The following is a 17,035-nucleotide window of genomic DNA, read 5'->3' on the forward strand; positions in this document are numbered from 1 at the left end:
TCTCAAGAGCCAAATGTTCATAGAAAAGACATGCAAGTAACCTGTGTTCTCCTTTCATTTTTAGCCATTTGTTATTTATGACATGAACTCTTTAAGGATGGGAGAAGACCAGATCAAGTGTAAGCATGTATCACCACTGCAGGAGCAGAACAAAGAAGTAGCAATTCGCATTTTCCAGCGATGTCAGTTTCGCTCTGTGGAAGCAGTGCAGGAGATTACAGAGTTTGCAAAGAACATTCCAGGTTTTGTGAATCTTGACCTGAATGATCAGGTAACTCTCCTGAAATATGGTGTCCATGAGATCATATATACTCTCCTGGCTTCTCTGATGAATAAAGATGGAGTTCTTATATCTGAAGGACAAGGATTCATGACACGGGAGTTTCTGAAGAGCCTGAGAAAACCTTTTTGTGACTTTATGGAGCCCAAGTTTGAGTTTGCTGTGAAGTTCAATGCACTGGAATTAGATGACAGTGACCTGGCAATATTTATAGCTGTCATTATACTAAGTGGAGGTAAGAGCTATCTTTTATTTATGATATTATGTAATAGAATTGACACTTCTAATTCCTGTCTGAACAGGAAAGTGCTCAGCAGTAAGAGATGGGAGTTTATTTGCAGGTAGTTTTTGGGTAGCTTTCAGCTTTCCTGGTATCGCTTGCCACTTTTTCAGTTTCATGCAGAAACTAAAAATGTAAATGACCTGATATTAGTGATGCAGCTGGACGTGTCTGCTGAATCAGTAGGTCATGTAATTAAATAAATCACGGCCATCTTTTGGAAAAAAGCAAAAAAAAAAGGACGAGTGGAATTTCACTGGCAAAACCTTCTGACAATTCAGCTTCTGAATGAGGATTTTTTAAACCTGCAGTTAAGTGTGGCTTACTAATTGAACACAAATAAATTTAACTCCATAAAATTTTCAAAATACATGTGGCATTTGGCTTACAGGATGGGTTTATTTTGGTTTTGGGTTTTTAATTCACACCAGGTTTTGTCCTCCAGTAGGTTTATTAGGAAAGTGTTCTGCAAATGCCTGAGAAAAACAGGCATTTGTGTGCCTGCTCTCCTCATCTTTCCAAAGCTGCTCTGTTAGTGTTAATGTTGTACTTTGAGCAAACGTGAATCTGAGAGCCCAGGTATCGTGCTACATTCATTCTAACACTTAATTATAATGACACTGGATTTTCAGCTTGTATTGGAGGCAATATATTGAAGATTTTTAATTACTACATTTTGCAAATTTACAACCCAAATGTAGTTCACTTAGAATCCTTTCTACCAATAATTTGTTATATCAGATATACGTTTCAGATCAGATTGCGGTTCTTTTGCTTTGGCCAATGCTATCAACTTGTGATGTTGCAGAAAGAAAATATAACCAACTCATCTGTGTATATTTTGGCTTAGATCGCTGGTGCAGATATCAATAGGAGGAATGTGCTGAATGTTCTGAATTCAGATCCTCCACAGAGCAGTGCAGAGTATTATTGAATTATGTTTAAGCAATCAAACACAACAACCTCATGCCCTTGTTCTAAAATCAAACATTCTGTTGATAGTGCACTGCTTGCTGTGCATAACTTCTTATACATTTAAATTCACATAAATTCTCTCTTGCTGTTTTGTTTCATTCAATAAAAATGTGGTATCTTAATATGGTTTATTAGACAACTAAAGCCATGTCAAATAAGTACAGTTCCCAGAAAATGTTTTCTTGAGCAAACCTTTGAACACAGTGATCTCTGATGACTCTGAATTAATTCAGTACAGAAAAATATGTTACTAGTATATTTTTGGTTGCATTTGATGGGGGAGGAGAAATTACACTAGCCTATTAGGGCACAACACGAAGCATGTCAGTATTTTGCATTTTCTAACATAGTGAAATTTAACAGATGAAAAACAGGCCTCTCAAAATGCACTCCTGATTGAAAAAAGGGAACTTGCCATCTGTGAAACTAGGTCTGCTATACTTCAATGATGTTTGGTTTGCATTAGAGGAAACAGGTATGATGTAACTAATAATACGTTTTAGATCTCAGGAGAACAATGATCCACAGAAAAACAATAATTGAGTGCTCTGAATCAGATTTCTCAACAAGTCTTTGTTATTTTAAGACTAGTTTGAAAACAGAGATCCATAAAGAATTACCTGAATGTTACTATTTAGCGCTTAAATCCAGTCCCTAAATGTGAATTTGTTCTCCTTAGAAAAATACATTAATTTTATGTAAGGTTTCTTACAATCTTTGTTCAGAACTTTTCTTTTTGAAAAACAATCATAGTTATTTATGCAAACTGAGATTCTATTTTGAAAATGATTAAGATTTGCCAACAGTTAGAGAACAGTTTTATCGTGTAGTTTAGAATTAGATACTACATATATTGAACTGTATGTATTCTGTGATATACAACAGGAAACCTATTTCTCAGATGTCTTAGATTCTCATGATTCTGTAAGAATTTCTGTAAGAACTTTTTGATTATTAACCAGAACCATTTCATTGAGAACAGTATCTGAAAACCAGTACATAGTACATCAAAGACTTCAGTAGCTCCAGGAATACTGTGATGTTTCAGTTACTTTACAAAATCCACTGTATAGGTATCGTATAAAGATATCCTACAAAATATGTGAGACAAAAAAATGATCTTGGCTGAATCCTCTCAGTAGATTTGTTGTACCAAACTAATGTTAGTGCTGCTGTCTACCTGAGTGCTATCTCCTATGCAGCTCTAAAGAGAAGAGGGAAGAGAAAGATCATTCCAGCTGGAAAATCACACACAAAAAAGTTTGCCACAAATCTTATAAAACCGTTCAACCTTTTGATATCAAAATAGTTGACTTTACATTATATGTGACAGTAACAAGAAACTGACAAATTAGCTGTAATAGCAACAAAATGAAAGTACTCCCACAGTCATTTTATTGTTTCTGAGATGCTCAGTGCAGCCACAGTTTGTCTCAGTGATTCCAGATGTTACTGTGAGCTCATTATTATAAAGCTGAAAATTGTTCCTAACGTCTGTGTATTTTGCCTTAAAATGCTGTACATGGCAAACAAATTCTAGTATTCTGAATTTAATACTGATGAAACAGAGATACTTTGAACTGTAAGATATTACCTTGTTCTTATGAAGGAAATACTTTATGCCACTAACAACAATTATAAAATTTCATTATGGCGTTCTTTTATTTACAGTAACTTTGAAAAATGTGTTTATGTAAAGAATAAAGTCTCTTCTTTTCAAGGCGACCTTCTTCTTCCCCATTGCATAACTCTGTGCCAGTGAGGCGTTTCCTCAGTGAGTGCTGAGTGCCGTGGTGAATATGTTAAAGCATCTTAAAGAATACTCTGTGTTAGAGAGCTCAAAATGAATTATAGCATAATAAGAAGGTTTAAGAAGTTGAATATCTGTTAATATCTGTTTGGTAATAGTCCAAGCCTTCTTGGGTTTAATCCGTGTTTATAAACAGAGAAAACTGGTTCAGAGCACTTGTTGTCAAATAAAGAAAAAGCTCAAAAGGTAATTTTATAGCATGTTAATGTATTGTGGATGGTCCTAATCTCCTGTAAATTATTCTACATAGTGTTTAGGATATAGTGGTGGTGGACAGCTCTGGTAGGGCACACCTGTAAAGTAGCAGACACTGTTAGTCAACTCACAGGCTAATATTTGCATTCAAAAAGATTGCTGTGTTCACTTTTATTGGTCTCTGAGCACTTTTCTTTCATACTTGAGCTGTGTTTAAGCTGGTTGTTTAACCACTGTATTCAATAATTTTCCTACAAGCTGAGGTAAAAAATAAAAAAAAAAATTGAAGATTTTTCACAGAATAGAACCAAGAAATTGTCCATATTTGACTCCCACAGAGATCCTGCTTAGCACACCCGTTACAATAAAAAAACTGCTTCCTAATCAAACCAAGAACTGCAGATAATCACTGTGGGCTTTGAACCAAGATTCTGGTGACTCCAATATATGTGACAGTCTCAGAAGAAAAACTCAATCTGCTGAATCCTATGTGCCTCAGCAAAAGCAGTAGTACAGTTATTCAGTCAAATATCTTTGCCTGCTTTATCGTATTAAGTTTTGAGAATGTATATTTGTGTGCAAAACACACTTTGTCAAAGATAGTAAGATACGAAGGTATGGACACAAGCATGCAGATTGAATTTTCCTATGTGAGGAGTAGAAAAAATTGCTGTTAATGTTAGGAACACGAAAGAAGCATGTATAAGAAAATAAAATCTTTTTCCCTGAGATAGTATAGGGCGTAAGTTTACACAAAGTCACACTGCTGAAACAAAACTAAAGGATTATCACTCTTCCCCAGCCACTGTGAACATTTTTCTTAGTTTTAAACAGTTTCCTGCAGAATTTTCAATGAAATATCAAGATGACAATGAATTAAAACCTAACAAAAAAACTGAGTAAAGAAAAGTAATAAGAAGAAATGAGGTGTGGTACTCTGAATGGATTAAGATATGTAGCAAGTAGCAGACAGTGAAAATACTCTGAACTTTAACAAACAATCTTCTTTATCAGATAGGCTTAAAAGTAGTTTCCAGTTGGCCATCCTCTCTCACTGTAATCATTTCAAGTCCTCGTCCTTTGGCATTCTTTAACTTAATTTCATTTTATCATAAGAATGTCCTACTACTATTCGTTTGTCTTTGTCTTCCACAGCCCTCATTGATTCACGTTGCAGTCTTCTCTGTGAGCTTTCATACAGCATATTAGATTCTGTCTTGGCCTCTCCAAAGGCCTCCACCACCCTGTCTCATCTAGTTTCTTCCCATTTCTGTTTCTGTCTACTCCAATCTAACTGTTTTTCAGGGCTCACTGTTAATCATTTCCTTTGTATTTTTTTCCACAAGGCACGCTTACCTGTAGTTTCTTGCATTTGTGTTCTCTGTCCTGCACAAAATACATTTTTCTTAATGTAAGCCAGTGATTCTAGAACATATTAACTAAAAGCATCTGAACAACTTGAAGTATTCAATAACATCTTGAAATAAAGCCTTTTGTCTCTTAGTTCCTTTTTCTTTCATATTTATATATGTATCTTGGAACAGAAACAGCATTTTCCTCTGTAAGAAATTTGTACTGAGAAAGTATGGCAAACTGTCAACACCCAAAATAATGTCCGTATCCTGAAGTTCTCATTCATGAAAAAAATCTCACTTGTTTTCAATGGAAATTTTCCTTCCTACTGAATGGGCCTATTTAAAAATAACTTCTTATGGTCTCCTAAGCTTTTGTCGTAGTCATCTTTTCTGACCATGGTTCAATTCAGTTATTACAAAACCATTTGTCTGTTTTTTATTTTTTTAAAAGAACTTTAGGAAGTTAGGTGCTTAAATCTCCCTGAACTCCAGTTTACCAGGGACATTTTTAAGTTCCAGTCTCAGCACTGAACTCCTGTGTTCCCTTCCTGGACTCTGAGATTCTCGCTAAAGAGCATGGTGTTTGAAGTGAATTTCACTTCTGAAATGCTCACAATCTAAAAATTCCCACTACAAAAGAAGCAGGGGGCAAAAAGAATAATCTCAGAGGAAATTGAGGCCACAGTCTTTTTGCTTCTTGATTTTTGTATCACTGAACACTGAGTCATATTCAGCCAGTTCAGAGTTGATCTGCAAGATGTAAGTAAAATATAAAGCTATTGCAACTCAAAGCTAAAATTATCAAACAGCTTTGAACTATTCCAAGCTTGGAATTTTCTGAAAGATCCAAAGAAAGCAACTGGGTTTTTTTTGCAGCACATGCAATCTTAAAAATAAATATTTGCAATTTTCAAAAAAAATCTCTTAAGTATTTTTAAAAAATGCCTTATTAATTTCGTTTATCAGTATTGTCAGAAAAGAACTGTTTGCTGGAGATGGTTTCCTGCTTGCTGATATTTCCAACAAAAAATGCTTTTATGATTCTGTGGTCTGTATTTACTTACAAATTTTCTGAACCGTATTTTAAGGTGTTACCAGTTGAATGGTATAAATAAGTGATCTCTGGAAGACACAAACAGCTTATTAGCATGAAGTTCCAAAGGGGAAGATCACTTAAAACAGAAGGCTATTGCATCATAAAAACACAGTCAAATAAATATCAAACTTGCTGTTATTCCTACTTCTGAAATACAATTCCCAAACCTTGCTTTTTTGAGCGTTAGCTGCATGTTCTTAATCAGTGCAGTATTCATGACTTTTGTATATTCATTTGTTTCCATGCCAGCTCTGCCTTTTAATTTACACTGTGTTTTTTTTTTTTTTTCTGATTTAAGTAAGATCTTAAATTATTTACAAAGATGTTTTTCCCCAGCCTTTTTTTTCTAATACACAACACAATTGCAGTTAGAGGTAGAATTGCATGCACAGAAAGGTTACTAAGATCATGTTTGAGAATTTCAAAATATAGATCAAATGCCCATTCTGAAAGGGAAGTATTTCCTTTGGAAAAGTAACTCAAGGCCAGCTATAGCCATTATTTGTTATTGATCAATCTGAAATTAATTCCATAGCTACACAGAAAATGTTATTGAAATTATTGACTTTTTTTTTTTTTGCAGAGTATTCTGATAATTGGGATGCTTACCCAGTAGATGTGAGGGTTACCATATGTGAGGATTTAATACAATAATAATTTATACAAGTTAGAGGGAAAAAAAAGAAAAAGGATTATGTTAAATAATGGAAACCTCTTAAAGATGGTTGGAGGGAGGCAGACAGAAATAAGAGAACATCTGTCATTATGCAAGATAATAATGATGACCAGTGAGGAAAGATTTACTTCTTTTTAAATAATAAAATATACCAAAGATAATCCCGGAGTCTTGCAGCCATTGCAGGCATGCTGATTTTTGTTGTAAACATCCATACCAGGTTCCTCCTTGTGGAGGATAAGTCTCTGTTGGCTGGAGCCCAGAAAAGGTTTTTTCTCTGCAAGCCACATCTATCAGTTCTTACTACTATAAGCATATGTGGCTAAGCTGATGCTAAAAGCTATCATGAGATTTCTTAACAGCAACTGGAACTCAGATGTGGGGAAGAACTGAGCCTGAATTTTTTAGATCTCTCCGATTAGTGTGACTGCATCAGTCTAGTTCTGTACTCTGTCATGGACAGTGTCTCTCTCAGAAGCTGAATTTATTTCTTTTTTCATCTGATAGTTTAGCGTGCATCTTCACAGGAAATATTTTTAATGGTAGTAATTGCGTGCAAATTCATTGAGTATATGTTGATTTTCTGAAGCTGGATTACAGGCTTTTTATCTTTCAATTCATGGTTTGTTTCCAAGATTACTGTGAAAAATGCATTGCAGTACTGTATAAGCCTATCTTATATGCTTGAGCTGTTTCTAAGACTAATTCTAAAACTTCTTGTAGCAGATTCTAGTAAAATCTTAAAATAAGTACATTAAGAGTTTGTCAATTGTCAGTAAATGCCATATATAAATACTTAATATAGACTAAAAGATTACTACATTAGATTGTTGTTACCATTTTCTTTATAGAAATAACCCCCTCTTCCCTCCTTTTTTTCCCTAGATCGCCCAGGTTTGTTAAATGTGAAGCCCATTGAAGATATACAAGATAATCTGTTGCAAGCTTTGGAGCTCCAGTTAAAGCTGAATCATCCAGAGTCATCACAACTGTTTGCAAAATTGCTTCAGAAAATGACAGACCTCAGGCAAATAGTAACGGAACATGTGCAGCTGTTGCAAATAATAAAGAAAACGGAAACAGATATGAGTCTTCATCCACTCCTACAAGAAATCTATAAAGACTTATATTAATGGCAATAGTAGTTCTTATCCTCTGACATAATGTATGTTCTTCAGATTGCACTATTTCTTTGAGAGAAAACTTTGCATACTTAAGAAATTACTGTGAAACAGCATTTAAAGAAGAGAGAGCTTAGTATAGTAGATCTATTTTATGCATATTGTTTATAAAGACACATTTACAATTTACTTTTAATATTAAAAATATCTATATCATGAAATTGTTGGCAGTATTTTCAGAATTAATTTTTTAAACTATCTTATTTCTTAAAATTGCTTGACAAGTATGATTGGTGCTTGCTTCACTATGGTTGGTTAAGCATGAAGTTAAATTTTCAACTTAAAAATAAAAATCTTTCTCCTTAAACATTTCCAGGGAAACATTTTAAGTATTATGTTTGATTCTGTGCTCCCGAGGCAGTGGCAAAGTAACAATGAAGTTGAATCATGGATTAGTGTAACTTCACACAAGAACTCAGAAGGTAAAATTAGACATGTCAGGTCTAGTACTTGTTCCTACCATTATATATTTTTACACTGATAGACTTCTGTAACAAGGACTTGGTATAAGTATGAATTAGGCCCATCATTTATGGACAAACTCAAAAACTTGACTCCATTTCAAGCATTAATTGAGGAATATGCATTGTTCATCACTCTTAGGAAGCAGCCTTGTCAGTTGCTCTGCTCATACAGTTCCAAGACAAGTGGTGAAGCAGTCTGTGTGGAGATGCAGTGCATCTGCCTCTCTGCCATGATCTGCAGTGCACACGCCACACCAGATAGTGCTAATGCAGCCTCCAGCTGCTCTGGGAAGTCTGTTGTTGGAATCGATTCACATAATACCAAAGTTATTTGAAAAATATATTCAGTCAAAATGCTATGGAAAATTGGGATAGGATGACTCCTCTTAAATAAAAGCAAGATTTGAATTCATTCTTGGAAACACAAACCTGTAATGGAAACCCTAGCACATTAGTTTGACTTGAGATATCATTATTTATCACTGGGAATGAGAATGCTTTTGAGAGGTTCAATGCTTTAAGATTGCTAATTTTATTTTATGCATTGCACTATAGTGTCAAACAAGATTTCCACAGGGAGCAAAGCATGGGAGAATGCAACAATTTGTTAAAAGGTAAATTTAGTTACATTATCTTCTTCTAGTATTCTCAATACAACTGTGAGATTACCTTAGATTCACATGTATTCACATGTATTGTGGCCACATTTACTGTTTGTGAATTATTTGAGAAACTAAAGCAAGTATGATCCACAGTGATGTGCTCAAGAACAGAATTTTGGAAAGAAAAAAAAGCCACTAACTGTAACACATATCTTTGAAGCAAGGAGTGGTCCTTTATTGAATACCCTTCGTTTCCACACAGTGACCAAGTTTTCTTTATTTAGCAAAAAGTGTGCCTTAAACTTAGATATTTCTAGTGGTGATATGTAAGCAGACCAAAAAGGAGTAGAATTCGGAATAGATGAGAAGGCACAATTTTCAGTGACTCTATATTGGCCTTCCTACCAACGTGGCCCTTGGAAATCTTAGTTGGTACAAAAAGAGGCTGTCAGAATTAAATATTAAAATAAATCTTTACCCTTATGCCTTACATAAATATTTCCTACTACTTATTTCAGACAACCTCTGGGCCTATGGTCAGTAGTAAGCATTATGCCTACCAGGAAGTGATTGGAGAATTGGATCATTCAGCCTCAAGGTTAAAAATCCACAGATGAGATTTCAGTGAGATGAAGTCAGTGTGAGGCTAAACAGCTTTGATCTTCACTAAGTTTCAGGTAACTTAGAAAAATTGCCTTAAAACAAATGGTGTGTTGTGAGTTAATGCTCAAATTGCATGTTTTCCTGCACTTTAGATTTAGGCACATGGCGCGAACTGAGCATTAGATTCTGACAGGGATTGCATGCACACTGATTTGTGGCTATTACCATTCAAAAGAAGTTGTTCTCTCAGGAACTCACTTTCAGCTGGACACTGGCCACTTGAAGTTTTGCCATCTACCACTTATTGGAAAACCTCCGTTTAATTGCAGAGTTCATCCTCTCCTCTAGGAGGACATACCAAAGACTAACTGGTACCAAGATAGACCACAGTTCTAATACCAAATTCCTATAATAGTAATATACTGTAAAAAATATTAAGCTGAGACTGCATTTCCCACAAAATCCAATTTCACATTGGAATCACTAGAAATGAGATACCAGAATTAGTTTTAAATAAAAGGGAATGCTGAGGCATATTCTTACATAAGTATTATTAAAAGTTATTTGAAAAGGACAGTGGAAAAGATGCATTGAAAATGAAATTAAATTAATGACTTTGTTACAGTAAGAATTTCTCTGTAAGTAAGAAGCACAGTAACTCAGAGAATATCATTCTACTTCATTGCAAGTGGTAATATTTTTGTGAGTAACAGTTTAGCAGTTGCACTTCTTGAGGATTTCAGTCTAACACAGACATATACAATGCATATATTTTGAGAGTGGTAATGTAATAGTTGTCATAATGCTCTAAGGATAAAAGACAATACAGACTTGCAGGAACAGGTATTATCCTTTATTATTATGGGGGGACTGAGTGCCCAAAAAGCCTATACTTTTAATTCAACTGTATAAGCTGCTTTAATAAAATATATCGTTCTCCCTACATCCTGGCTTCTCTTACATTTTGATAATTATTTATCATGTTTTCCTAAAGCCATGGAAAATATTAATTTTATGTGAATTACTAATCACAGAAATGTTCTAATTCTGAATGGTTACATCATGGTTAGGAAGTTTTGCCTAAAATACTTTTCTACAAGAATAGGTCTTAAGGGAAAAATGTTCATTTAATGGACAATTGCTGAGTACTAATTTAGAACAAATGACTGTTATGAGGATATGAAAACATTTTCTCAAAAAACAGTGTTTTCTCTTGTGAATTATGTTCAGAATTTTGATCTAATTGTAAATACTTATTGTTTCTATGGGATTTTATTTATTAAAAAACAAAACAAAACAAAACAAAAAAAAACTTGGTAATGGGAGTTTAAAAGTAGGTTCTAATATTTTCAGACTCTGGAGCTTTGGGTGGTATGGGCCATGCCATGAATGAACTATTTGGTTTTTGATCTTCAGTGCTACTATTAATGTTTAGCAACTCAAAAATAGAAACAGTCAGCTGGTTACGCCTTACTTTGAATAACTTCACTTCGCCTATGTTTTACTGTTCTTCCTTAGTCATCTATTCAGTATATTTAACATCTTAAAGATGATGTGCTGGGTGAGGTACATTTCCACAGGCTTTAAACCTTCTGAGCTGTTGTTCTGCCTTGCATTTTACGCTGCTCTGCTACTGGCAGTAGAGAAAAAGCTCAAGGCAAATCATGTGCAGAGAAAGTCATTGAGTATACCTGCATGTATCCAGCAGCTGTCTTCCTGCGTCTCTCACTATGTCAAACATCAACTAGTCAATGAAGTGTTTCTTGCAGAAGCAAGAAGTTCTTTATCTAATAGGAAACAGCAACTTCTTCAGACAGTGTTCACTGGTGACCATTTCTCTAGACAATATTTTTATAAATGTCTTAAAATGAAAGTTTAACTGAGACAAATACATTTCTAGCAAGACCATCATTACAGCCAAAGCAGTTGAGACCATTTTAATCACTGCTTCCATAACATCAGTGAAAAATAATGGAATTGTAGACTCTCCTAAGGTGGAAGGGATCCACAAGGAACACCAAGTCCAACTCCCAGCTCCACAGAGCACTACCCAAAATCCAAACCCTGTATCTGCGTGTGGTGTCCAAATGCTCCTTGAACTCCAGCAGCTTGGAGCTGTGCCCATTGCCCCACGGAGCCTGTTCCATGCCGAGGAGCAGGGCATGGAACCCTTTGACGCAGAACCTTTTCCTAACACCCTCCTGACCCTCTCTTGACACAGCCCTGTGATTTTCCCTCAGGTCCTGTCACTGTCACCAGAGCAGAGCTCAGCACTGTCACTTTGCTCCCTGTGAGGAGCTGTAGGCTGCCATGTCACCTCCCCTCTATCTTCTCTAAAGCAACCTCAGCCACTCCACATACATCTTGCCCTCCAGACCCTTCATCATTTTCGCAGCCCTACTTGGGACAATCTCCAACATTTTTATGTCTTTATACTATGGTGCCCAAACCTGAGCACTGTGCTTGAGGTTGGGCTGTGCCAGCACAGAGCCACAAGTGGGACATTGCCTTCTATTGCTCAGCTGCCAGTGCTGGGCCTCATACACTCTAGGGCACTGTGCTGACTAGGTTCAACTTGCCATCAACCAGAACCCCCCAGATCCCTTTCCACGGGGCTGCTCTCCAGCCTCTCATCCCAGTCTGTACATAGCCAGGGTTGCCCCATGCCAGGTGCCGAAGCCTGTATTTCGTCTTGTTAAACTTCACGCAATGGGTGATTGTCCAGCCCTACAATTTGTTGAGGTCTCAGCTTTTCAGTACTGCATAAAAGGAGGCAGTGAGTTGTGCGTATGTAACACAGTCTTTTCCTATGGTATGCAGCCCTTCCGTAGTCTAAAATACTGAAGCCTAGAAAATGGACTTCCTGTAACTGTTGTCATGACTTGTGTTACAGAACTTCAGAAGTTTTGATAGGCCCGCCCTGCCCTTTCACTTCAGCGTGCACGCTCTTATTCTCAGTTCACCATTGGTACAGTTAAGCCTTGAGGGATCAGGATTCAATATTTGATTTGCAATTGTGAACTCTGTCCTGGAGTACATTTTAATGGGACTTTTTCCTTTTCAATGATATATCATATCTCTCACTTAAATGAAGGTAACATCCACTTTGTAAACAAAGCAATACAAAGCTGCAGCTTGAGATTTATAGAAGGAAGAAAATATAAATGATGGCGAAAAAAAAAGCTACAGCCTCCTGAATCAGCAGCTCAGTCATACACCTGTCAAGTGTTTCAGCTTCTCTTTTAAGCATGGGAAGAAATTACATGCCTGGTCTTAAATCCCATTCCAACTTCCTTGCCCATGGTGTTTAAAAATCAGCTACATAAGTATGTCTCCAATTACATAAATACAGCAATATCCTTTCATCAGCACCAACTAGCTCTCAATGAGTTGGTAATTGTAACAAAACCAATTTCTGAGTTTCCGATTATTCATTTTTATATGTCAGATATAGATACAAAATCAGAATGGAGAAGCAGCACATAAAAGTTTTGCTCGCTAGCTTTCAGAAGAAAATCAGTAGCCACTGACTGACCCAAGAAAAGAAGAAAGTCACGGTTAGGGAAAGATTTTGAGGCTTCATTTGCAATATGATTATCTTGTCATATATGTGTGTCTGTACATAAGCAAGGACATATATACATAACATGCATGCATAGTACAGCTCCTAACCAGCAACCATTTATTACTAGTAGTTAGTAACCTGTGAGTGGAAGAATTTCAGACAGAAAAAAATTCCTACTTCTTACATTTTTGCTTGTACGCTCTTTGAGTTGCCTCAACATCTATACCACCTATTTTCCAGTATAAAAAAAACTATTTAGATGTAAATATTTTTACTTCTGCTCAATCTTTCATTATCTGACCCTCTATTTCACCAGTCCTCTTCTGTCACATACTTTCAAAGCCATATAAATTCAAATGCATTTCTGCTGAGATTTCTGGGAGATCTTGTTTGCTATATATTTGCTCAAATCTCAGTTTAGAGCTGGAAACTGGTATCAGCAACAACAGCTCAGGATATGGATGGAGACAGTGTCATTTCACTGCTCGTTAATCAGACCTGGCAAATGTGGTGAAACAGGCAAACAGTCTTTTTCAAAGACTGTACAGTGGATCCCTGTTGATGGAACCCTACTATTTGGACCTTACTGTTTTATATAAAAGCTGCACACTTGTGAAGATACCACTACATGCAGCATGTTATCTTTGAAAGAGACTTGAATCATACTTGTTGGTATGCAAGGCACCTAAAGTTCCTAAATGAGGTAAAGAGCCCTGCTACACTTGGCCTTGCAGAGACCAGCACCATTTCAAGTTGATTGCACACCAAGACAAGGAAAGCAAACGAAGGAAGCAGCAACTTCTCTTATTCCAGATCCACAGATGAGAAACAACATTCAGATCTGTACTCATTCCAGTTGCTTAGGCTGCCTCTTATAGATATCTACATTCACACTTTGCAGCAGCCAATTGCATTGAGACTTTGTACTAGCAAGAAGTTAAACAAAGACAGCAAACAGAGTCTATACTTTGATAGGCTTCCAAAATATGAATAGTTACTTCATTTCACACTCTTTTTCATGACACAGGTCTTTGTTGTGTCAAATCCTGTGCTAGGTTAATGCTAGAACATAGTCTCTGCCCTGAAACTCACACAGATCATTCAGCAGGAATTCTCTGGGCCCTCCCTATCATTCAAGCCTCTTTCAAAGCAGTAACTTTAGATCTTCAGGGTTGCATTGACCGGGACTTCTTTTAAATATGAGACTGATTTACTTCAACAGATTTGGGCAAATGGATAAACTCAGTTTTCAACTCTGGAAAGGGGCAAGGTTCTGATAATGATGTTACTAACTGAATATCACTTTCAGCTCTGTTTTAGAAATGGGCATGCATGATAAGCAGAAAAGCCTTAGCTGCAAATGAATATAGCCCTTTTAAATTGTTTAAGGGCTTTCTTTTTAATTATTAAGCTTCCTTATTGTGCTGGAAACGTCCAGTATTTTCATAACAGCATTGGCCAAGAGGAATATCCATTGCTCATTATATTATATGCTCTTACCCAACAAGGTTTTTTTAGTTCAGTAGAAACAGCAAGGGAAAACTGTACTCTCTAGAGGCAGGGGAGGGAAGGAGAAACACGCAGTACCATTGGTTCTCACACTGGGAAGAGCTGGCAGTGCAGGAGAAGATCTTGTCCTGCTTGCTGCAATGATGATTAAAGCATTCTGTTGTGTCAGCATATCCTCAGTTTGTTAGTGCTAACTCTCAGCTGGCCATATCCTGCCAGATTTGCAAGCAAAGCCTGCCAAGCCATCTCAACAAAAATGTAGCTTTAAATATTATAAATGATGCTGCATTTTACTGTGGAAATGTTTCCTGAAAAGGCTGTTCCAAAACATCCTTTATTGTTGGGGGAGGGGAGCAAAAGGGGCCTGGGAGAGGGAGGAGGGAGGAAAAAAGAGCTACTTTTAATAGATTTTTTTTTTTTTTTGAGGCCAGAGATTCATTTCACATCATTCTGCAAGACCAAATGGATATTTTTTTTCCCAGTAACTATAAAACATTACAGTAATAATTTTGTATGTAAGTTTTGGCAACTACACTTGGGGTGGGAGGAAGGACATAGGGCATCTTATTTTATAAGGGATTGCAGTGAGGGATTTTGCAACTGATCAGTTAGTAAAAACGTTTTGGTGGACATCTGCTTACTGGCAAGGGAGATCTCTCTTCTTCCCATTATATTAAATAGAAAATTACTGCAGAGTGAAGGAAGTTGCTCTCATAGCAAGGGCAAGGTTTGGATTCTAGACCCCCAAAAAAAGAAAGATTTTGGCCTGCATTTGATAACAGAATAATAGTATGGACTGTTCAATGAATTTCCACAAATTGGCTATTCTTATGAGAATTTGGTTCCTCTATATCCTTTTTTTTTTAGGTGTATGACCTGGACCTACATCCATGAGAGCTGATCTACACTTAATGTTCCAAACATTTGTGCTGACAGTCACAGAAATTCAAAACTATTGGAATTCAAAATTCCAAATTTTGACCCATCTGCACAGGAAGGTTCTTTTAGAGAGAAAATTGTCTCACAAAATCCCTCACTGTTCATCCTTGAAATAGAATAAAAGTGCAAAGAATAGTCTAGGTAGGTGTGTCTGAATTCCAATTATTCTTACTATTTCTTACTTGAAAAACAAAAGATGCAGTAGATACTTAGCTGAACATTTCTCCATGTCTTTTATATTTCATTTTTCTTTAGACTTCACATTTTTACCACATTTTCACTGGATTAATTTTAGACTGACAGTCAGTCAAACCTTCAGTAGCTGTGCTCTTACAAGCAAGATGTCGCGTTACACAAACATTTCTGCATCCATCTCTTTAATTCCAGACTCAGACTTTTTGCATATCCATGTTGAGGTACAAATATTAAGTATTTGTTGTATACGATTTTTTGTAATAAAATGGTAACAAGAATAATAAAGCCAGCCTTCAAGGAGCACTGGATTTTCAAGGTGCTTTTCCTTCGCAGGATCAATTTATGGAATAAGATTTCCTGAGTTATTTTTAAGTCTACACTTGCAGCCCAATGGTAAAAGATACTGCAAGTGACTATTAGAAATGGTTTAAAAATTATTAAATTCAAACACATTAAAAGGCTATTAAGTGAATCTCATCTTGATTGTGCATCTGCTACTGAGAAAAATGCAAATTTAAGAGGATGATGGAGAATTTAGTCACAGGGAGTTCTCTACTTTCATTGCAGTGTAAACTCTATGAAGAGTGATAACTGCAATTATAATTGTAAAGGTCCAGAGTCTGCTTGCAATTATAATTCAAAGCTGGTATAATGTTGTTAAAGGCAATGACATTATACCAGAATGAAACCGCACTGGATGAAATCATACTCAAATATGGATTTTGAAAACAATACAGAGGTGCAAAGGTGGTATGTAGCAGTTATTTGGATAGTCTAGGTTGGCACCCAGCAATAAAAATCCTATACTCATGAAGTGAATGCTTTCTCATGTAAACTATTTGCTGATCCCCATAAACATAACCTTTACTTTCCTCTCTGTGGAAGATTGTGAGGCACTTACTTGCAAGGTGTCATGTAAGTGTAGTGTATTTCTACCTTCCACAGCCACAATAAATTGTCATTACTGGAGATTATACAACTTAATACATATATTACAGGGGAGGAGAAAACAGGCTTTAAAGTATCCACTTCCAATGTCTATTGGTGATCTTTCACAGATGTTCTCTCACTGCATTTCGGTTTGTACATAGTAAAACAGTGTACGTTAACTAATAAGAAGCCTGAAACATAAGTAACCAAGTTGCATAGTTTGGTCCAAAACCTCCTGAATCCAGGGAAAAATCTCCAAAACTCTGATCAAGCCTAGAATGTGGTAGTTGTTCTTGTTTAGAGAAAAATCATACATTATATGAAAAATCCTGTTATAGATGATGTAAATGATTCTGACAGCTCTCAATCAGACAAGAATT

At 36.2% G+C, this 17,035-nt stretch overlaps 1 protein-coding gene across 3 annotated transcripts in view; it reads left to right on the forward strand.

The window, feature by feature from the left end:
- Nucleotides 1–8,169, forward strand: part of PPARG (peroxisome proliferator activated receptor gamma) — a 53,011-nt gene extending 44,842 nt beyond the window's left edge. For all 3 annotated transcript variants that reach the window (XM_052679046.1, XM_052679045.1, XM_052679047.1), the window contains exons 6-7: nucleotides 65–515; nucleotides 7,553–8,169. In XM_052679046.1, coding sequence (XP_052535006.1) covers nucleotides 65–515; nucleotides 7,553–7,800 — 699 coding nt within the window. In that variant the 3' untranslated portion in view covers nucleotides 7,801–8,169. The remainder of the gene's footprint in view (nucleotides 1–64; nucleotides 516–7,552) is intronic.
- The last annotated feature ends 8,866 nt before the right edge of the window (nucleotides 8,170–17,035 follow it).

This window comes from Tympanuchus pallidicinctus, unplaced genomic scaffold (genome assembly GCF_026119805.1).
Source record: "Tympanuchus pallidicinctus isolate F22 unplaced genomic scaffold, pur_lepc_1.0 scaffold17, whole genome shotgun sequence".
NCBI classification, from domain to species: Eukaryota; Metazoa; Chordata; class Aves; order Galliformes; family Phasianidae; genus Tympanuchus; species Tympanuchus pallidicinctus.